At 42.3% G+C, this 24,192-nt stretch overlaps 1 protein-coding gene across 2 annotated transcripts in view; it reads left to right on the forward strand.

Moving 5' to 3' along the window:
* Positions 1–24,192, forward strand: part of LOC139363691 (golgin subfamily A member 2-like) — an 83,738-nt gene that overhangs the window by 49,370 nt on the left and 10,176 nt on the right. Inside the window, exon 3 of one of the 2 annotated variants that reach the window (XM_071098074.1) lies at positions 15,230–16,997. The exons of the other annotated variant lie outside the window; for it this stretch is intronic. Coding sequence (XP_070954175.1) covers positions 15,230–15,326 — 97 coding nt within the window. The 3' untranslated portion in view covers positions 15,327–16,997. Of the gene's footprint in view, positions 1–15,229; positions 16,998–24,192 lie in introns of those variants that run through there. 2 annotated transcript variants of the gene reach the window in all.

Consider the following 24,192-nt stretch of genomic DNA (forward strand, 5'->3'; position numbering starts at 1 on the left):
TCCAGAAATGCTGTCTAAGAGCCAAGGCCTAGAATCAGTGACCACAAAAGCCCATTTGGTGCTCTACCCCTTTGTGGCCAGGTAGGTACCTGAGCTGCAAGACAAAGTCCGTTTTACCCTTCCCTCTGCTTTGCTCCAGCAGAGGTGTCTCACCACAGTCACCATAGCTGGAATGCACTGGGTCTCCCCCGAAGCCAGCGCGTCTCAGGGTCTTACTCCAGGCCCGTAGCACACTACCTGGGCATCACTGTTGGCTATTCAGGGCCCAAGGACTCTTGAGCCAGGACTGGGTTCTTCAAGGCAGCAGATTCCCTTCTGGCCCAGGGCGTATCTAGAGATGTAATTGAGGAGCTAGGTCCTGGAATGTGGGCCTCTCAACTCTGACTAGTGTTCTCTTCCACTCCGGCTGAGCTGGTAGCCGAGATGTAAGATAAAGTCCTCTTTACTCTTCCCCCTCCTCTCCTCAAGCAAAAGGAAGAAGTCACTTTTGTTGCTGCAAGCTGCACTGCCTGGGGTTGGGGGAGGGGTGGTGCAAGCACTCCCTTGGCTGCCCAGGCTGATGTCTCACTAGGTCGTGTGCCCTCTGAGTCCACTGGCTCTGAGCCCAGCATGACATTAGGACTTGCCTAGGAGTTGAAGTCCTTATGGTCTAGACTGCCTTTCAAGTTTAATTAGGGCCCCAGAGCATAATAGCCTGCCATGCCATGGCTTGTCAAAACACAAGCCTCAAGCCTTCTAACTGTGTTACTGGGATGGGTGACCCCTCTGGGTAGCACTGGTCTAAATGCTCCCTTCATGGGCAGGTGTCACATGCGTTCCACCTGGTTTTTGCTTTCTGCTGTGATAGGGCAGCACTGAGTTCAATGCAAAGTCCCACAGTTGCTGCATTCTCCCTCCCCCAAGTGCATAGATTCTCTCTAAGCACCACAGCAGCCACTGCTGGGGGATGGGGGAGGTGCGACATTGGTGTTTCAAAACCGTCTTTCCCACCCTCTTCAGTGCCTTTTCCAGTGATATGAAGTTAAAACCAGGTGTTGTGAGTCCTCACCTGATTTTTGGTTCTTATGAAGATGGTTTCCTGGTGTAGACAGTTATCAAGTTTGACTTTCCTGCAGGGGGAATGATTGATAGAGACTACTATGTAGCCATCTTGCTCTGCCCCTCCTCCCTCACTTAACTTTAATTCCCTGCTAGGAGCCCTACTTCCAAATATAATCATAGGGGGTTACAGCTCCAACATAAGAATTTTGGGGAGACACAATTCAGTCTATAGAATTTGGACTTGGGGAGAGGGAGAAAGAGCACATTCACAGGAAGGTCACAGTGTAAGCAATAGAAAGGAGATGGGAAAGTTCAGCTCATGAATAGAAAAAATTGATCCAATTTGGCAGGCACACGGGGAGAGAGTTGGGTCACATCAGAAAGAACCTTGAATGCCAGGCTGAGGTTGGAGACATTTCCTGTTGTGTAGAAGGTGCCATGAGGTGGTGGGGAGGGTAACATGATGAAAAGGGTATTTAGGAGGATGGATCTGGCATCAGTGATGGGTATGGGTAAGGACTGAACAAAGCTAGAGGCCAAAAAACTGGACACATGGCCCAGAGTTCAGGCTTAGGCTGTTCAAAGGCAGTTTCCACACTGCGTTCCAATGTGGATCAAAGCATGCAGGGGGTAGATGATTTGGAAAAGCAAAACCATTCTCTTCCCATTACCACACAGTTTCCCAGCTGAGCTCATCAACAGAGTCTTACAAATCAGATAGTTGACCAGTCCCAAACCCCTGTCCCTAAAGGCTGTGACCCAAAGGAGCCCTTGTCCAGCTGTAGCCCAGGGACACTGCAGCCTGAGCAGGACTGCACCTGTTCCCTCCCAGGAGCCTAGTCTCTGTCTGGCCTGGCTTTGGCTTCAGATGTCTTCAACTTTGGCTTCAAAATCTGTTGGGTCAGATTCAGGAAAGCTCTGGCCTTCCTTGGTTTGGGATTGTAAAAGAGTTTTTCCAGGCAGTCAGTAGATCAGCTCTGCTTGCTCACCTCTAAGAACCGGCGACAACTCACAGAAAGCTGTCGTGTTCACAGTCACAGTTTGATTACACAGAAAGGAGACAAATTAAAACAAATTAAAATCAGCCAGGGGAAGAAAGGCATAGGGCTGAGTCCAGGAGGGCACCAGGCACCGAGTGTCCATTATCCCCTCCCTATCCAGTCAGAGGGCATCACCCTCCTGGCTTTCATATGTGCCAGTACACATGGAATATTCCCAGCTGGCATCACCCTCCTGGCTTTGATATGTGCCAATACACATGGAATATTCCCAGCCAGTGAGGCTCCCTCAAGCCTCAGCATTCAGGGTTTTTACTGGAACTTCATTACAGAGGCATGCTTGATTGTCCACATAGCTGCTCTCAGTTTCCAGTCTCCAGTCCTTCCAGGGGTGACCTAAAGCCCAGACTCTAAATCACACAGTCCATTTTCCTGGTCTGGCTAGTCTCCACCTTAAATCTCCTTATTAGACTATCCATCATGACCCAGGATCCCCAGGCAAAGATATTCCTATCAGGTATTACATGTTCACGGTTACCTCCCAGGAGTCTAGAACAAAGGCCAGACCTGTTTCTGGTCAATGCTAATTTTTTTTTTTTTTCTTAACTATACAACATGCCATCATTCTGTTATTTTTTCTGTTTCATCTTCAAAATAACCCTAATTGGTGGGTAAGGATGTTTATTATTATAAACAAGATCTCAAAAGGGAAGACACTTGGGCAAGGTTGCACAGTTGATCCTTGACTCATGGTACAAGACTCTGTCCACTGTCTGAGAGCCCTGAGTCCTGAGAAGAAGATGGAAACAAGGTGTGTATGTGTGTGTGTGCGCGTGTGTGTTGGTGTGTGTAAATGTTTATCTGATTAGTATGTGTGGATATGTGTATATGTCTGCATGTGTGTATACATGTGAATGTCTGCATGTCTATATGCATGTTTGTGTATGTGTGTGTGCGTACAGTGGTACACACCTGTAATGCCAGTTACTCAGGAGGCAGAGGCAAAGATCACTTGAACTCAGAAGTTTGAGAGAGAAAATTTCAATGATCTTTTTCTTGCAGTTAGAAGGAAAAACCTGGGCCTGGGCATAAAAAGACATAAAGCACACCCTAAAGAGGCAGAGAAATGTCTAATGAAAAGCAAGTGACCAAGAACTGATTAGTTCATCTATAAAGAAATATAGCACTTTAGCAGCAGAATAAAACTGGAAGATAATTTCCTCTGAACCCTGATAATCTTTGTGAGAAAACTGTTGGTCACATATGTTAATTGATAAAACGCACAGGGCCCTGTGCAACAGAACTGGAGAGTAAAACCATCTTTTTAAAACTCGCTATGCTACAAGTGGCATTCAACTCTTTCTCAACCAAGATTTCACAAACCTATCTCCAGCTTCCAGATGATGGCGGAACGTGTGATGAGATTTTATGATCAGTTGTGCCTGTCTCTGAGCCCATCTTCTCTTATTGAAGAGAAGGAAAGTGAGGCGAGCACATTACAGCCCTGCCTGACAAAAGGCACAAGATAAGCAAATAATTATTATTTAAAACCGGAGAGTCCTGGCCGGGCGCGGGGGCTCACGCCTGTAATCCCAGCACTTTGGGAGGCCGAGGCGGGTGGATCACAAGGTCAGGAGTTTGAGACCATCCTGCCTAACACAGTGAAACCCCGTCTCTACCAAAAATACAAAAAAATTAGCCGGGCGTGGTGGTGGCACCTGTAGTCCCAGCTACTCGGGAGGCTGAGGCAGGAGAAAGCCAGGAACCCGGGAGGCGGAGCTTGCAGTGAGCCAAGATCGTGCCACTGCACTCCAGCCTGGGTGAGAGAACAAGACTCCATGTCAAAAAAAAAAAAAAAAAAAAAAAAAAAAAAAACAGAGAGTCCTATAATTTATTCATGAATGCCACACATTCTATATTAGATCTTCCATTTCAATTTACTTGTATTCTTTGAAGCAAATTTGTAAGATTCAAATTATTCAGAAAATGCTCCCAGGCGAATACAAGAAGATACTTTAACCATATGAAGTATCATGCTACACAATATGGTGTGGCGGTGAAGTCTGCAGGCTCTAAAACCAGAAAACACAGGTTCAAGTCCTGGCTCTACCACCTTGGGAAAGTTACATGGCCCCTCTGTGCCTCAACTTCTCATTCTAAAATGTGGGGATGACAAAAATAGTGTCTATTTCATACAGTTGTCTTGAGGAAAATAATAAATGTAAAGCGCTTTGAACAGCAGTTTGTGCTATGTACGTGTTTGGTATTGTTATCTTAACATTTCAGATTATAAATTTCCACCCTATTATTCAGATGACAAGCATCCCTAAGCTGATAACATGATAACGAGATTTTGGGTTTCTTAATTTCCATCAGCTTTGCGAGGGAAAAAGAGCACACGAAGAACAACTGAAGCAGGCCTGACAAGGAAACTTGGCTTAAGGTTGGGGGTCTTGGGTTTACTGGGCTTTTGTCTTCTAAAAATTTCCTAAGCTTCATTGATGAGATGTTTAATATCAATCTAGCCAAAAAGAACCAATAGACCCCACAGGACACTGAGTTCAAGATAAAAATAGAAGGGTAATATATGCAGTATGGAAAACCACACAACCAGAAAAATAACTACCGGTACCCAAAACATGGCTAAATCTCACAGGATTAGGTTGAATGAAAGAAGCCAGCCACAAACATGCAAATACTGAATTATTTCATTTATATGAAGTTCAAAAACAGGCAAAACTAATCCATGGTGACCGAGGTCAGTATTGTGGTTAACTTTGAGGAGGACAGCAACTGAGAAGGGGCACAAGGGAGCCCTCTGCGGTGATGGGAGCATATTCTATGTCTCGAGCTGACTGGTAGTTACATGAGTGTGCACATATGTAAATAGTATGGAGTTGGCCAGGCACGGTGGCTCACACCTGTAATCCCAGCACTTTGGGAGGCCGAGGCAGGTGGATCACTTGAGGTCAGGAGTTTGAGACTAGCCTGGCCAACATGGTGGAACCCCATCTCTACTACAATACAAATATTAGCTGGGCATGGTGGCGGGCACCTGTAATCCCAGCTACTTGGGAGGCTGAGGCAGGAGAATCTCTTGAACCCGGGAGGCAGAGGTTGCAGTGAGCCGAGATCATGCCACTGCACTGCAGCCTGGGTTACAGAGCAAGACTCTCTCAAAAAACAAAAAAAAACAAAAAAAAACAAAAAAAAACACAGAGTTGTAACTTAAGGTATATTATGCACCTCACTCTACATAAGATATTGTCTTAGTCCATTTGTGCTGCTATAACAAAGTATCTGAGACTGGGTAATGGGTAAAGAAAAAAAAATTTATTTCTCACAGTTCTGGTGGCTGGGAAGTCCAAGATCAAGGTGCCAGCAGGTTTGTAGTCTAGTGAAGGCTGCTCTGAGATGGCACCTTGAATGCTGACTCCTCCAGAGGTGAGAAACGCTGTGTCCTAACATGGTGGAAAGGACAGAAAAACAAAAGAAGAAAACCAAGCCAGGTAGGTCCCTCAAGCCCTTCCATAAGGTCACTTATCCCACTCATGAGGGGGTTCTTCCCTCACAACTTAATCATCTCCTAAAGACTCCACCTCTTAATACTATCACATTGGGGCTTAAGTTCCAACATGAATTTTGGAAAAGACACAATCATTCCAACCATAGCAAATATACTTTACTAAAAAGAAAAAAAAAAAGGAAAATCTTATCTCTAAACACAGTATTTTAAGAGTTTATAGGCCGGGCGCGGTGGCTCAAACCTGTAATCCCAGCACTTTGGGAGGCCAAGACGGGCGGATCACGAGGTCAGGAGATCGAGACCATCCTGGCTAACATGGTGAAACTCCGTCTCTACTAAAAAGTACAAAAAACTAGCTGGGCGAGGTGGCGGGCGCCTGTAGTCCCAGCTACTCGGGAGGCTGAGGCAGGAGAATGGCATAAACCCAGGAGGCAGAGCTTGCAGTGAGCTGAGATCCAGCCACTGCACTCCAGCCTGGGTGACAGAGCGAGACTCCGTCTCAAAAAAAAAAAAAGAGTTTATATATTTACAGCCCAATTTTCCGCTTCCTTACATACATATTTGTGACTATGAGTGTCATCTTAGCTAAGAAAAGTTTCAGTAAATTAATTTTTTCCTCACATTAACTATTACTACCTTATTCAGATAAAACCAAATTTCTAATCTAGATTTCAGGTTGAGACAGAAACCCATAGTCATTTGTTGCAATGTGAGAATGACAGAGAGAGATATATTAACTAGTGGAATCCAGCTATAAAAATAAATTTAAGGGCACAGTTCTTTACTAATGACTCCCCCAGACAAATCATTGGATAGCAATGAATCAACTAAAAATGGAAGTGAGGAAAGTTGAAGTCCTTTTTGCAACGGATGGATGTTTATGAGACTAAGTGAAGAGGGTTCAGAAACAAGGGGATAAATGGCATGCTAGTTTGGAGTTGGAGTAAGGCATGATCTTAGAAATATAAGAATCCTGCTTAATGGGACGTGTCTACTTGCAATTCAATAAACCAATATACGTAAATGCAAAGAGACAAAGGACATGAGCACTCAGAACAAAATTACAGGAATAGAGCGGGACACGGTGGCTTATGCCTGTTATCCCAGCATTTTGAAGGCTGAGGCGGGCGGATCACCTGAGGTCAGGAGTTTCTGACCAGCCTAGCCAAAGTGGTGAAAGCCCATCTCTACTAAAAATAGAACAATTAGCCAGGCCTGGTGGTGGACACCTATAGTACCAGCGACTTGGGAGGTTGAGGCAGGAGAATCACTTGAACCTGGGAGGCGGAGGTTGCAGTGAGCCGAGATAGCACCACTGCACTCCAGCCTGGGCGACAGAGAGGGACTCCATCTCAAAAAAAAAAAATAAAATTTGCGGGAATAAATTTAACAAAGAGGCAACAAAGTTGACCTAAGGGTCACTGTTCCACGTCTGACACCTGTAATTCTTGAGTCATGGGGATGGCAAGCCAGGGAACAGAGTCTTCTGACTGGAAGCTAAAACCAGCCTTTGAGGTGGGTTCAGAGAGCCTGTTCAGACTCAAGATGCGAAAGCAGATGTTGCCTGGTCGAAAATATCCCGATTGCAAGCGCATTTTCAAAGACAATGGTGCTTGGGGAGGGAACGCTGTGTGTTTAAAAAGAAAAACAAATTAAAAGAAAGGAAACAAGGAAGAAAAAGTGACCAAAGGGTCGGGTGACCACATGTTCTGGTTTGCAAGGTACAGCTAAGGTTAGGTCTGCTGTCCCAGTGCAATTATTTTAGTGCCCCCTTTCACTCTCTGAAGTGTCTGGATTTGGGTGATAAAGCATATGATCACCCTACCAAAGAGGGGAAATTAGCCAGAAGACCCATGTGTCTATTTTAAACGGTGTGAACGATCCACAGTCCCGCTCCTGCCACTGCCCAGCTGAAAGGTGCCCACCACCTCTGCCTCGCCCTACCCTCGCCCTGCCCAGGTCTCCAGGAAGACTGGAGCGCAACCCTGGGCTCCCGCGCTGCTCTCCTGCCACCTGCAGGGTACGTGGGGAAAGTGCTTCTCCCCACCACGACCCTGGACAGACTTGGCCTTGGCTAAAAGACATTCAGAGCAGGAGAAGCCCTGGCTGGGGAGTGGGCTGGACCTGATAGTGAAGTCCACGTTACAGAATTAGACGGGCTCAGCTTAAACCAACAAAGCCCAGCTCCTCCTCTTCCTACCCACGCCTGTCCTGCCTCATTTTGTAGACGGGTAACTGAAGCCTAATTCAGATTTTTCATTAGGTAGGATTGTGAGGCATACAGCTGGAGCCTCCCAGGTGCCATTCCCCACATCTCTGTCTTTCCCCTAATACGTTAGGATAGTGGGGAAGCAAAAGAGCTTAAGCTTACTATGCTCCTACTGTGTACTGGGGACAGAGTGGCACTTTTCTCTCCAGCCTCCCGACTGATGGGAAATAGGTGATTTTAAAACTGGGATACAGGATCAGAGTGGGTTAGATGTGCTCACAGTCTCTCAGCTCAAACTGGAACCCACGGGTCTGTGACTCTAAAGTTAGTGCGCTTTTGGGTCTGAAGCTTGAGCAATAGTTGCAAAATGCAAAGAACGCCATGAAAATCATTTATCCAATGATCAATGATCAGTGATGTTGAGCTTCTTTTCAGATGTTTGTTGACCACATGTAAGTCTTCTTTTAAGTGTCAGTTCATAACCTTTGCCCACTTTTTAATGGGGTTGTTTGGGGGTTTTTTTCTTGTAAATTTGTTTAAGTTCCTGGTAGATGCTGCATATTAGACCTTTGTCAGATGTATAGTTTGCAAAATTTTTCTCTCGTTCTGTAGGTTGTCTGTTTGATGATAGTTTCTTTGGCTGTGCAGAAGCACTTCAGTTTAATTAGATCCCATTTGTCAATTTTTGCTTTTGTTGCAATTGCTTTTGGCGTCTTCATCATGAAATCTTTGCCCATGCCTATGTCCCTAATGGTATTGCCTAGGTTTTCTTACACGGTTTTTATAGTTTTGGGTTTTACAATTGAAGTCTTTAATCCATCTTGAGTTGATCTTTGTATATGGTATAAAGAAGGGGTCCAGTTTTAATTTTCTGCATATGGCTAGCCAGTCCTTCCAGCACCATTTACTAAACAGGAAACCCTGTCCCTTATTGCTTGTTTTTGTCAGGTTTGTTAAAGATCAAGTGGTTGCAGGTATGTAGTCTTATTTCTGCGTTCTCTATTCTTTTCCATTGGTCTATGTGTCTGTTCTTGTACCAGTACCAAGCTGTCTAGATTACTGTAGCTTTGCAGTGTAGTTTGAAGTCCAGCAGCGTGATGCCTCCAACTTTATCCTTTTGGCTTAGAATTGTCTTGGCTATTTAAGGTTTTTTTGTTGTTGTCCCATATGAATTTTAAGATAGTTTTTTTTTTCTAATTTTGTGATGAATGTCAATGGTAGTTTAATGGGAATAGCATTAAATCTATAAATTGTTTTGGGCAGTATGGCCATTTTAATGATATTGATTCTTCCTATCCATGAGCATGAAATGTTTTTCCATTTGTTTGTGTCCTCTCTGATTTCTTTAAGCAGTGGTTTATAGCTCTCCTTATAAGAATCCTTTACTTCCCTTGTTTACTGTATTCGTAGGTATTTTATTATTTTTGTGGCAATTGTGAATGGGAGTTCATTCATAATTTGGCTCTCAGTTTGCCTGTTGCTGGTGTACAGTAATGCTAGCAACTTTTGCACATTGATTTTGTGTCCTGAGACTTTGCTGAAGTTGCTTATCAACTTAAGAAGTTTTTGGGCGAGTCAATGGGGTTTTCTAGATATAGGATTACATCATCTGCAGACAAAGATAGTTTGATTTTCTCTTTTCCTATTTGAATACACTTTATTTCTTTATCTTGCATGTGTTGACCTGGTCAGAACATTCAACACTATGTTGAACAGGAATGGTGAGAGACGGCATCTTTGTCTTGTGCTGGTTTTCAAGGGGAATGCTTCCAGTTTTTGCCCATTCAGTATGATACTGGCTTGGGTTTGTCATATATGGCTCTTATTATTTTGAGGTATGTTCCTTTGATACCTAGTTTATTGAGAGATTTTAACATGAAGGAACATTTACTTTTATAGAAGGCATTTTCTGCATCTATTGAGATAATCACGTTGTTTTTGTCTTTAGCTCTGTTTATGTAATGAATCACATTTATTGATTTGCATATGTTGAACCTACCTTGTATCCCAGGAGTGAAGCTGACTTGATCGTAGTGGATAAGCTTTTTGATGTATTGCTGATTTTGGTTTGCTGGTATTTTGTTGAAGATTCTTGCATCAATGTTCATCAAGGATATTGTTCTGAAGTTTTCTTTTTATTGCTGTATCTCTGGCAGGTTTTAGTATCAGGATGATGCTAACCTCAGAGAATGAGTTAGGGAGGATCGCTCCTTTTTAATTGTTTAGAATAGTTTCACCGGAAACGGTACCAGCCCCTCTCTGTACCTCTGGTAGAATTCAGTTGTGAATCCTTCTGGTCCTGGGCTTTTTTTAGTAGGCAGGCTATTTATTACTGCCTCAATTTCAGAGCTCATTATTGGTCTATTCATGGATTTAATTTCTTCCTGGTTCAGTCTTGGGAGGGTGTATATGTCCAGAAACGTATCCATTTCTTTTATATTTTCTAGTTTGTGTGCATAGAGGTAGTAATAGTGTTCTCTGATGGCTGTTTATACTTCTATGGGGTGAGTGGTGATATCTCTCTTAACGTTTCTGATTGTGTTTATTTGAATCTTCTCTCTCTTCTTCTTTACTAGCCTTGTTAGTGGTCTCTTTTATTAATTTTTTCAAAAACCCAGCTGCTGGATTCATTGATTTTTGAAGCGTTTTTTATGTCTTATCTCCTTCCATTCAGCTCCGATCTTGGTTATTTCTTGTCTTCTGCTACCTTTGGGGTTTATTTGCTTTGCTTCTCTAGTTCTTTTAGTTGTGATGTTAGGTTGTTAACTTGAGAAATTTCTGGCTTTCTGATGTGGGCATTTAGTGCTGTACATTTTCCTCTTAGCACTGCTTTAGCAGTGACCCAGAGATTCTGGTATGTGGTATCTTTGTTCTCATTAGTTTCAAAGAACTTTTTGATTTCTGTCTTAATTTCATTATTTACCCAAGAGTCTTTGGGAGCATGTTGTTCAATTTCCATGTAGCTGTGTGGTTTTGAGTGAATGTCTTAATCTTGAGTTTTAATTTGATTGTGCCATTGTCTGAGAGACTGTTATAATTTTAGTGTTTTTTTTTTTTTTTTTTTTTTTTTGCATTTGCTGAGGAGTGTTTTACTTTCCATTATGTGATCAATTTTAGAGTAAGTGCCAAGTGGCGATGAGTAGAATATATATTCTGTTGTTTTTGGGTGGAGAGTTGTGGAGCTATCTTTCAGGTCCACTCGATCCAGTGCTGAGTTCAGATCCTGAATATCTTTGTTGATTTTCTGTCTCAATGATCTGTCTAATATTGTCAGTGGAGTGTTAAAGTCTCCTACTATTATTAAAGAGTCTAAATCTCTTTGAAGGTGTCTACAAACTGCCTTTAAGAATCTGGGTGCTTCTGTATTGGGTGCATATATATTACAAATAGTTACCTCTTTTTGTTGAATTGAACCCTTTACCATTATGTAATGTTCTCCTGTGTCTTTTTTTATTTTTGGTGGTTTTGAGTCTGTTTTGTCAGAAACTAGGATTGCAACCTTTGCTTTTTTCTGTTTTCCATTTGCTTGGTAAATTTTCCTCCATCCCTTTATTTTGAGCCTAGATGTGTCTTTGCATGTGAGATGGGTCTCTTGAAAATAGCATACTAATGGGTCTTGGTTCTTTATCCAGTTTGCCATTCTGTGTCTTTTAATTGGGGCATTTAGCCCATTTACATTTAAGATTAGTATTGTTATGTGTTGATTTGATTCTGTCATCGTGATGCTAGCTGGTTATTTTGCAGGCTTGTTCATGTAGCTGCTTCATAGTGTCACTAGCCTGTGTACTTCAGTGTGTTTTTGTAGTGGCTGGTAACAGTTTTTCCTTTCCATATTTAGTGCTTCCTTCAAGAGCCCTTGCAAGGCAGTTCTAATGGTAACAAATTCCCTCAGCATTTGCTCATCTGAAAAGGATCTTATTTCCCCTTTGCTTACGAAGCTTAGTTTGGCCAGATATGAAATTCTGGGTTGGAAATTATTTTCTTTAAGAGTGTTAAATATTGGCTCCCAATCTCTTCTGGCTTGTTAGGGTTTCCACTGGTAGATCCACTGTTAGTCTGATGGGCTTCCCTTTGTAGGTGACCTGGCCTTTTTCTCTGGCTGCCCTTAACATTTTTTCTTTCATTTCAACCTTGGAGAATCTGATGATTATATGGCTTGGGATGATCTTCTCATGGAGTATCTTACTGAGGTTCTCTAGATTTCTTGAACTTGAATGTTGGCCTCTCTTACTAGGTTAGGGAAGTTCTCCTGAATGATATCCTGAAGTATGTTTTCAACTTGGTTCCATTCTCCCTCTCTCTGTCAGGTACCCCAATCAGTTATAGATTCAGTCTCTTTACATTATCCCATATTTCTCAGATGTTTTGTTCATTCCTTTTCAGTCTTTTTTTTTCTCTGTTCTTGTGTGCCTGTCTTAATTCAGAAAGCCAGTCTTCAGGCTCTGAGAGTCTTTCCTCTGCTTGATCTGCTATTAATATTTGTGACTGCATTGTGAAGTTGTTGTAGTGTGTTTTTCAACTCTAACAGGTCGACTATGTTCCTCTCGAAACTGGGTTATTTTGGTTTTCAGCTCCTGTATTGTTTTTATCATAATTCTTTGCACTGGGCTACAACATGCTCCTTTAGCTCAGCAGAATTCATTATTATCCACATTCCGAAGCCTACTTCTGTCATTTCAGCCATCCCAGCCTCAGCCCAGTTCTGAGACCTTGCTGAAGAGACGTTACTGTCATTTGAAGGAGAAGGGGCACTCTGGATTTTTGAGTTTTCAACATTTTTGCATTTATTCCCATCTTTGTGTGCTTATCTACCTTCATTCTTTGAGATTACTGACCTTTGGATGGGGATTTTGTGGTTTTGTTGTTGTTGTTGTTTTCTGTTTTTTTTGTTGTAGTTCTTATTTTAATAGTCTGGCCACTCTACCTAGGGCTGCTGCAGTTTGCTGAGGGTCTGCTCCAGACCCTAGCTGCCTTGCTTCTTCCTGTCCCCGGAGGTATCATGCATGAAGCCTGCAAAGCAGCAAAGACGGCAGCCTGCCCCTTCCTCTGGAAGCTCCATCCCATGGGTGTACTGACCTATTGCTGGCCTGAACACACTTGTATGAGGTGGCTGGGGACCTTGGTTGGGAAGTCTTACTGCGTCAAGAGGAATGGGATCAGGTACCTACTTAAATAAGCAGTATGGCTACTTTTTGCAGAGAAGCTGTGCTGTGTCGGGTATCCCTTCAGACCCCAATCAGTTTGGGCTCCCCAAGGCCCACAGACTGGACTGGCTGAGAAGCCCCAGCCAAGATTGCTCCCTGCCCTGTCCCTCAGGCACTCATTCCAGGGAGTAATTAGAGCCCTATAGAGCATGGGCAGGGTGGCCATAGGCGCTGGCTGGGAGGACCTGCCCCATGAAGAGAAGTAGATCAGGGTCCTGCTTAAAAAAGCAGTCTGGCCACACCTCCCCAAAACAGTTGCCTCTGCCCCTGCTGTCTTGGAGTCTCCAAAGCCCACAGTCTGGAGCAGCCGAGTCATCCAATCAACCCAGGTGGCGGCCCTCCCCTATCCCAGAGAGAGAGCAGAACTCTGTCCCTAATAGGTGTGGGCAGAAGTGACTGGAGGGCCTGACTGGGAGGTCCCACCCAGTGAGGAGAAATGGATCAGGGGCTCTACTTAAAGAAGCAGTCTGGTCACAATCTGGCAAAGCCACTGTGGTGCGCTGCTGGGGGGACCCTTCCTCCTCCAGATTGTTTGGACCCTCCAAAGCCCACAGGCTGGAACAGCTGAGTCAACCTAACAGTAGAAATGGTGCCTGCCCCTCCCCAGAGGGGCTCCGGCCCATCTTAGGCAGGCTCCACCCTGTTGCCATTGGCTGGGTGGAATTCCAAGTCAGTGGGTCTTATCTTGTGAGGTGCCATGGAAGGAGGACCTACAGAATGACATTGCTTGACTTTCTGGATTCTACCCTCTTCCTAGGGGTATGTGTGGACCTCCTGCCTTGCCTGAGTTGCAGACACATTTGTTGGGGATCCTGGGGCCGGAGTATGTAAAGCTCCTGGGTCTCGGTGTGCGCCTGAGCAGCTGCTCTGCCAAGATTACACAGCTCTGTGTGTCAGCCCCAAGACCCTGGTGGCATGGGCTCATGAGGGGATCTCCTGATCCATGGGTTGCAAAGATTCATGGGAGAAGCACGGTTTCCCAGGGTCACATATTCATTCACCACTTCCCTTGGCTGGTGGGGGGGGGAGGGGTTTCCTTGGCTCCATGCAGCTGTCAGGTGGGCCATCACCCATGGGTTGTTCTCCATGAGTTGAGTTGTTGCCCTGATCAGTCCCAATGTGAATATTTCAGTTGACGATGCTGTATTCACTCACTCATTTTGTTTCCCTCTGTGAGTGCCATGGACTGCAGCTGCTTCTCAATTTTATTTTTTAACTGACACATAACAGATGTATATCTTTTCACCTCCACCAAATCTTTACCACTGGTCCCCTCCATTAGTGTCCTTGGTTAGTTACTTTATTACCTGCTCCTTGGAGTCAAAGCACTTCCATTTCTGAACCTCGGTTTTCTCATCTGTCAAATGGGCCTTGTAGCAGACACTAGAGCAGATACTACCTCAGTGCCTGCTGAAGCTCTGCTCTTCCAAGGGTGCCCTCTCCTGGCCACAGATGACTAGATGAGATGTGGCCACCTGATCTTTGATGAGCCAATCAGATTCTCTGATTCATCTTAAAACTAGGAGACACAAAATCTCCAGTGAGATTAGTAAGCCTGCAGCTGCCAGCCTTGAGGTCTCTTTTTATCCATGTGCAAGCTGGAAAGTTGGCAGTGGAAACCCATTTTCAGAGACAGGCTGGAGGAGAGAGCAGATTTGCAGGGAGGACATATAGCCCAGGGATGGAGAGAAAGAAAGGTGTGGCCCAATAGTTTTCCGCTTCCCATGAGACAAAACCCAATTTCCTGCTTTTGTTTTCCGTGACACTCCCTCATAACCTACTGAGACACCACCTTTCTTCAGCTAATTTAAGTAGGTTACTCTTCTTTGCAAAACAAATCAGTCTTGACTGGAACAGAGAAAACAGTTTATGAGGTCTTTGCAAGAATATTATAATGTAAAAATATGATTGTGAAGTAAATTGGAGATAAAAATATTTTATGGAAGTATTGTATAATTAAGTAACATTAACTATGAAATGTATCCTTCCTAGCACACACTAGGTGCACATACTAGGCTCATTATTGTTCCTGTACAGCCTCCCCCCTGCACAAATACTCTTCAGTGTTGTCACTTTACCTAGGATTCAATAGAAAGAGGGAGACAGAGATTTACCTTGCCTGGAACACAATTGCTAACTTCAAATTGTATTACACATTCCCTTCTAAAAGGAGCCATTCTGCCACAGAGCATTTTCCCCTTTGCCTGACCCTGAGCAGACCCCAGACTCATGACCTTTTCTCTCCCTCCAGGATTCCCAGCTCCGCCCCAAACTTGCACCTCGAATCCATCCAGGTACTGAGCAGAAAAAGGGTCCTCCTATGGTATAGGTTGGCCCTGAGACCCTAGCAATGGCTACTGGTGCTGAGGAGGCATTGTGCTGGCTTCCGTGACCCAGCATGTCTGCCAGAAGGGTGAGGCTAGATGCGGCTCTGCCAAGAGGCCTGAAGGACAAGACAGCAGCTTCCATCAAGGACCAGGGACTAATTCAATCTCTTCTTGACAGATGCTTTGTGACGCTGATAGGCCTGGCCTCTCTCATTTCTCCCCCCCAACACTGCCCTCTCTTTCACCTCCTTCGCCTGTCTTAAAGACTCTTGAAGATGTCACATCAGGCAAATGCTGAGTTGTCAGAGAAGGAGGTGGAGCCCTAACAGAACATTAAGGCTAGTCAACAAAAACTGACAAAAGGGATGGAGATCTGAGGCCTGTTTTGTAAGGAGATGCATTCTGTCTCCAGTAAAGGAAAGAAGACTAGAAGGAAAGAGGGAGGGGAGAAGCGAAGAGAAATCCTTCTAATGTACCAGATGTGTCCTGACATGTCATATGTCTAGCTCTCCACAAAGCTCCAAGACAAATTGCATATGCCTGATGAACAGGAAGTGGGCATGGCTGTGAGTTTTGAAACTAGGGAAAGCTGCCAGCCTGCATCACAGTTAAACTAAAATGGTCCCTAAACGACTTTTGGTTGAACATGTTGGTTAACTTAATTTCACGCTCATATGCTACAGTTTTATAACACAGACTTCCAAATGATTACTTTATTGGCCCCAGGAAGCATGATGCACATAAGCTTTTAATTTGCTCAATATCATTGCAGTTTGTCTTAAATAGATAAATCATTGGTATCCACTGATGACCTTAGATTTCACCATCACCCAAGTTTCAAGTTTGAAATTCTAAAAATACTGCCAAGCTGAAGACATTGGAAGGTCATATGTTGGAACAGGAAATTTACAATAAAAGAAATGCAAATTGCCAGCAAACATAGAAAAATATGTTCACAAAAATTGATGGTTAAGTAAATATAAGTTGAAAGGACAACAAAATATCATTTTCATTCAAAAAAAGTCTGATAATCCTTACTTTGGAAAAGATGTGAGGAAATAGGGACCCTGTTACACTGTTGCTGTGATTCTAAGTACAACCATTTTCAAACTGCCTTGGCTCAATCTATTCAAACTGGAAATGTAGGTGCGTTTTGATTCAGATTTTGTAATGCCATGAATTTTCCTACTGCTGTACTTGTATATGTTTGAATTCTATGGAGTGGTCAAAATACATGAGCAGGATCTACATAGAGCAACATGAAATGGCTTCAGAAATATAATGTGCATGAAAAAAAGTCTTTTAAAAAATGAATTTTATAGCATAATTAAATTAATATAAATAAAAATCACTCTAAACAACATTATATGCTTGGAGACATACATATATGGAAATGAAAAAAAGATGGATAGGAAGTGATTACATTCTATACAAGAGAGTGGATGTCCGTGGTCAGAATGATAGCGTTAAGAAGGGGGGATAAGTAAAAAACAATAATATAATTTTTTTAAAAATTAAGGAGAGGTGCTGTAAGGATAATAACTATATGGCCTTAGTAAGGAGCATGATTGATTCATTCCAATACAACTGAGGTCTGCAAAAAGAAAAATTAAAAGCGATAACCAAAAAAGTCCCTAATTATTCTTGCCTAAGGAAATTAAAGTGTAAGCTCAAAAATGTTAACTGAGGCAATTTATTGTAATAGGAATAAACTGGAAGCATTCTAAATGCTCATTAGTATGTTTATTAATTTTAAAGATTAAATAAATTAGCTTACATCTATTCAAAATTCTATAATGTAGCTTTGACAAACAATGAGATAATAATATATGAACTAAATGAAATGTTCTTTAAGATGCATAAATTGTTAAAATGGTATGGTAGTACATGAGAAAAGGCAAACTCAGATAACCTGAGGCATGTATTCCCTTCCTTCTTTCAGTAGACCCAGCAAATTTGTGTTTACTTACTGGACAAATGGGCTAATTTCAGTCAGTGGGTCAAGGGCCCTCCTATGGTACAGCGTGGTCCCTGAGACCCTAACAATGGCTACTGGTGTTGGGCAGGCATTGTACTGGCCCTCATGAACTAGGGTGTCTGCCAAAAGGCTGAGGCTGGATGCATCTCTGCCAAGAGGCCTGCAGGACAGGACAACAGCTTCCATCAAGGAAAGAAGGTAATTTATTCAACAAGGAAGGTCCCATTGTTACATGGTCACCTAGATGCTTCCTGCCCCTGTTTCTCTATAAATATGGTAGTGTATTTTAAAAGGGGCTTCCTTTCTAAGGTATTCTGAGTCCACGTATGTCTGAATGAGCATATGTGTAACTGGAATCTCAAAAAGGGAGAGGAAAAAATAGAGTAAATGTCTGAAAAGATGGTTGAGAATTTTCAAAAAATGATAAAAAGACATCAAACCACATCTTAAGAAACCCAAGCAGGATAAATTTTTCTACCACTCCCCCAACCCCTAAAAAAACTCACCTGAACATATCAAATTCAAACTGCTAAAAACCTGGGCTCATGCCTATAATCACAGCACTTTGTGAGGTCGAGGCGGTCAGATCTTTTGAGGTTAGGAATTCAAGACCAGCCTGGCCAACGTGGCGAAACCACCATCTCTATTAAAAATATAAAAGTTAGCCAGGCACAGTGGTGCGCGCCTGCAGTCCCAGCTACTCAGGAGGCTGAGGCAGGAGAATCGCTTGAACCTGAGAGGCAAAGGTTGCAGTGAGCCGAGATTGTGCCATTGCACTCCAGCCTGGGTAACAGAGTAAGACTCTGTCTCTAAAAAGAAAACAAACAAACAACAACAAAAAGATAAAGAGAGAATCGTAAAGGCAGCAAGTGGTTGGGGAGTGGGACTATGTACAGAATATCAAAGATAAGACATATACCACACTTTTTCATCAGAAACTTTGCACACCAGATGACATGACATTTTGAAAATTAAAAAAAAAAAAAAAAAGGAACTGTCAACCCAGAATTTCATTCCTAGAGAAAATATAAAAGAGAGAAGGCAATCTGCTTTTGGCCATGATGGAGTAACACAGACAGAATATACGTTCCCACATTGAACAATTAGGAAAACAAGTAAAATATATGAAAAATCGTTTTTGGATATTAGATAACATGTAGCATGAAACAGCGATTCTTGAAGAAAGGAAAACAAACAAGATGAGAACTGAGCAACTGTGTCAGCATATTGCAGGGAGGCAGTTTCCAGGTAATACAGCCGGGAGAGGGAACGCAAGGAAAGCCCAGCAGATTTGCTGAGTTGAGAAGAGAAAGTACAGAGTTGAGGAAGGCCAAGCCTGCAAGATTTTGCATAGCAGACTACTAGAGAGAAGAGTAATGACCGAGAAAAAGTTCTGGAGTTCTACAGAGAGGTCCTCTCACCTTTTTAGCTGAGTATTGATCTGTTCATGTGTGAGGAGAAACTAAGACTGGGAAGCAAATCGCCAGAAAGTAACAGGCTGAAAAATTCCCGGATCTTACACAAGGCTGGAAACAGTGCATTTTCCCAGCAGCCAAGGTGAAAGTCATTGTAATACAAAACTTGTTCCCTCTAGTCCTGAGGCAAGGATTGCCTTATTTATGGGACTAAACCAGCTAGATTGAAGGCTGCCCTGGGCCTGCTATACACAAAGCAAGCCTCCAAAGGATGCAACTAATTCCAAGCAACCTAATTAAATATCAGGCAAAGGCCCATACTATGTAAAGGAATAAACAAAATGCACCAGCCAAAAACATAAAATTTACAATATTCAATTAAAAATTACTAAGCGTGCCAAGAAGTAGGAAGATATGATGAATTATCAGGAGAAAACCAGTCAATAGAAAGAAACAGAGATAACACAGATTAATTAGCAGGCAAGGACATTGAAACAGCCATTCTAAATACTTTGCATATGTTCAAGATGACAAAGAATGAAATAAACATAATGAAAAAAGAACTGGAAAATTTTGAAAAGACCCAAATTGAAATTCTAAAGATGAAAAAATATAATATCTGAACTGAAAAATATACTGAATGAGATTAATGTCAGACTATAATTTTAGGAAAAACAGATCAGTAAGCAGGCAGACGTAGCAATAGATAGTACCCTAAATAAAGAATAGAAAAAAGGAAAAATGAACACAGTATCAGTGACCTCTAGGATAATACCAAGCAGTTGAACATACACATAAATGGGTCCCAGGACTTGGGTTGCAGGACAGTTGGGGGAAGGGAGTGGAAGGGACAGAAAAAATATTGTTAAAGAAATCATGGCCAAAATTTCCCTCAGTTTGAAAACCCACAAATCTAAGAACCTAAAAGAATCCCAAGCAAAATAAATAAATAAAAAATAAAATCATATTGCTGAAAACTAATAACAAATAGAAAATTATTAAAGCAGCCATAACATCATATACAGAATATTATAGACATTGCATACACAGGAATGAAGATAAGAATGATAGCATACTTCTCATCAGAAACTATGCAAGCCAGAAAATGAAGAAGCAACATTTTTACTTATTGAGGGGAAAGAAAAAAGAAAAGAAAAACTATTAACCTAGAACACTACACTCAGAGAAAATATCTTTCAAAAATGATTATAAAATCAAGAATTCTTCATACAAACTTTATCAGCATATTGGCTCAATAAGAAATGTTATGGGAAATTCCTCAGAAAAAAGAAAGGTTATAATATATCAAATGGAAATTTAGAATTAAAAACACTAAAGATAGTGAAGTATGTGGGTAAATATTTTTTCTTATTTTTTAACCTCTTTAAAATATAATTGCTTAAGACAAAATGAATAACAATTTATTATATGATTTACAACATATTGGAAATAACACAAAACATAAAGGACAGCATGAAATGATATTGGAATGTGGGTTGTAAGTGTGATCCTAACACTACACATGAAATGGTAAAATGTTATACGAAGGTAGGTTGAGATATGTTTAAGATATATATTATATGTCTTAGAACAATCACTTTAAAAAGTAATGCAAAGAGGAAGTCTAATAATCCAACAGGGAGAAAAAATGGAATTTTACATATATATGTATATGTATGTAAATAAGTGTATGTGTGTGTATATATATGTGTATGTGTATATATACACACATATTTAATATATACATATATAGTACACTTATATACACACATATATTATACACACATATATACACACATATATATTTATGTATGTTAAGTCCACTAATCCAAAAGAAGAATAAAAAAGAAAAAAAGGAAATATTTTAACGGATTTAATAATTTTAAAAATAGCAAGTGAGGAGATGTAAACCCAAACATTTCAATAATTACATTGACTATAAATGGCCTATATAGCAAGTCCTACGTAGGAACCCTATATAGGAACCAGGCCACACAGCAAGAGGTGAGTGGCAGGTAAGCAACCATTACTGCCTGAGCTCCACCTCCTGTCAGATCAGCCGCAGTATTAGAGTCTCAAAGGTGCACAAACCTTACTGTGAACTACACATGCAGGTGATCTAGGTCACGTGCACCTTCTGAGAATCTAGTTAATGCCTGATGATCTGAGGTGGAACAGTTTTATCCTGAAACCATCCCTTGCCCCTTCCCATCTGTGAAAAAAAAATTGTCTTCCATGAAACCAGTTCCTGGTGACTAAAAGACGGGGGACTGTTAGCCTATATAATATAATTAGGAGCCAAACTTCATCAGATTTGATTAACTATTAAGACACAATTATATGCTGTTTGCAAGAAACATACTGTTTTCAGAAATATGGATTTTGTTTTTTCAACTTTTAATTCAGGTTCAGGAGCTACATGTGAAGGTTTGTTACGTGGGTAAATTGCATGTCACTGGGGTTTGGTGTACAAATGATTGTGTCACCCAGGTAAAAAGCATAGTACCCGATAAGTAGTTTTTCAACCCTAACCCTCTTCCCACCCTCACCCTCAAGTGTCTATTGTTTACCATTTTGTGCCCATGTGCACTCAGTGTTTAGGTCCTACTTATAAGTGAGAACGTGCAGTATTTGGTTTCTTACGTGAACTTGCTTAAAATAATGGCCTCCAGCTTCATCCATGTTGCTGCAAAACCCATGATTTCGTGGGGAAGTTTCATCTTTTTTCTGGCTGCAGTATTCTGTGGTGTATGTACCACATTTTCTTTTTTGAGACAGAGTCTCGCTCTGCGGCCCAGGCTGGAGTGCAGTGGTGCGATCTCAGCTCACTGCAAGCTCCGCCTCCCGGGTTCACGCCATTCTCCTGCCTCAGCCTCCCGAGTACCTGGGACTACAGGCACCTGCCACCACGTCTGGCTAATCTTTTTGTATTTTTACTAGAGACGGGGTTCACCATGTTAGCCAGGATGGTCTCAATCTCCTGACCTCATGATCCACCCATCTCTGCCTCCCAAAGTGCTGGGATTACAGGCATGAGCCACCGCACCCAGCCCACATTTTCTTTATTTCTTTATTCAGTCCACTGTTGATAGGCATCTAGGTTGATTCTATGTCTTTGCTATTGGGAATAGTGCTGCAAGGAACACACAACTACATGTGTCTTTTTGATAGAACGTTTATATTTCTTTGAGCATACACCCAGTAGTGGAATTGCTGGGTCAGATAGTAGCTCTGTTTTAAGTTATTTGAGAAATTTAAGTTTTAATTAAAGTTATAACTTAACCACGGGCACATAAGGTATCTCAAAGAGATGGTAGGCAGTTTCTTTTCTGTTTTTTTGTTTGTTTGTTTTTTAACAAGATTTAGAAACTCTCCAAAGTAGTTTCAAGACAGGAAATTAGAAACTATCCATGGGTGGAGGTGGGGGAGTCTTAATAAATGACAAAGTCACACAAATAACAAACCAGAAAGGAATCATTCCTGAAACCAGGAATTGAAACCCATGCTGCCTTTGCCAAAAGACAGAGCCTTAGCTATTGACTTATAGCACTGAGCAGTTTCTGTTGCTCTTCCCGGAAGTCTAGGGCAGCCAATGTCAAGCTTGCAGAGGCTTTTAACTGCTCAAGATAATTTTTAGGGCTAACTATGACATGAACCCCCAAATTCCTGTCCTCTGGATGGTGGAGACCAAGAGAAAGTACCTCCACATGGTCACAAGGTTAAGCTCTTAAGGATAGAAAACAAGACAGAGAAATTTTATCCGGTATTGGTTTCAGGGACCCGTAGCTAACTTGGTAACTGACCAGCTGCCAGGGTGGCTTAAAATGTGAACTTACAGGGGTTGTAAGCCCATGTTCTATCCAGTGATACCTCTCTCTGTTATGGAATGACACAGAAAGACAAATTCTTAGCACAAATTGCACCAGATTTGTTACATTCTAAGGCTAATCTCACAAATCCTCTTTTTTTCTATCAAACTCTTGCAGAGGAGACAAACAGTGAGGTTTAACATTCCCCCCACCCTCACCCCCACCACACATATACATAGATAGAGAGAGAGAGAGACCAGAAACTTGACTAGTAAGAATTTCTTAGGCTGGGCACACTGGCTCATGCCTATAATCCCAGCACTTTGGGAGGCCGAGGCAGGCGGATCACCTGAGGTCAGGAGTTCAAGACCAGCCTGACCAACACGGAGAAACCCGTCTCTACTAAAAATACAAAATTAGCCAGGCGTGGTGGCACATGCCTGTAATCCCAGCTGCTCGGGAGACTGAGGCAGGAGAATCACTTGAACCCGGGAGGCGGAGGTTGTAGAGGTTGCAGTGAGCCAGGATTGTGCCATTGCACTCCAGCCTGGGCAACAAAAGGGAAACTCCATCTCAAAAAAGAAAAAAAAAAAAAAAGAATTTCTTATCCTTTATGCTGGCATGCCAGGTTTCTGGGTTCCCTTTACAGTTTTCAGAAGAATAGAGCAGCTTTTGATGACCTTGCTCACTGTTCCATAACTGTGGGGGTCAAGCCACTTTACAAAAGAAAATCACTCTGTTCTGTTTTATGGAACCACAGGCAAAAGATTCTCAATTTTGCAAGATGCTGCTCAACAGGTTGTGTGTGGAACCAATTTAACATTTTCCACCCCAGTTGAAGCAAAATGCACATAACAAAACAGACACAAACAGACACTAGTCACCTCGTTCAGCACCAAATATTGACCTGGCGAGGCTCAGACTTTCTCCCGTTGGTCCCTGTTGTCTTTGATCCACTCCTGGTGGGGAGGGATGACCTCTGAATGGTAATTCAGTGGGTGGTCTCTGGGCAAGATGAAGAGCAAGTCACCCGGAGTCAGGTCTGCTGAGCTTTCTCCAGGACTCACCAAATGTGACCAGATAAATAAGGAGGGTTCTCTGAGTTAGGCCTGCTGGCCTTCCATCAGCAATTCTTTCAGAAATTCCCTCCACATATACAAACACACATAAAGACAAGACAGACAGAAGGTCTTCCAAATCAAGATCCCTAACCAAGAACTCCAAGAGTGTCCCTTCCAAACTACCCTCCTATTCTCTGTCTGACAAATCTCCCCAAAGTCTTCCTGACTGAGGAGACGTCTCCGAAAACAAGACTCTTCCTGATAATTAGGGAGAGCTGACCAAGAATCCGGAAGGAGTCAAACTGAGACAGACACCCCACAATGGGGCTGCAGAAGAACTCAGACCCCAAAAGAAGTCAAACCATCAGGAGAAGGAAGGAGGTGTTGACAGCACCTACGATACTTACCAAACCAAACACTATGTAATGGGGCTACAGCTACAGACACTCCATGACTGAGCTACACACAGACACCCTGTGATATGCCTATAGTTATGGGCTATCTCCCCAGGACTATTTCCTTATTGCAATTAAATCCATGCACATTGTCTCAGCAGTGCCCCGCCAGGAGAGAGAGTACCAGAGTCAGCCCACCGTCCAACAGAACTAAGTTGCCACAAATGCT

The sequence above is a fragment of the Macaca nemestrina genome, chromosome 6, assembly GCF_043159975.1.
Source record: "Macaca nemestrina isolate mMacNem1 chromosome 6, mMacNem.hap1, whole genome shotgun sequence".
Classification (NCBI taxonomy): Eukaryota; Metazoa; Chordata; class Mammalia; order Primates; family Cercopithecidae; genus Macaca; species Macaca nemestrina.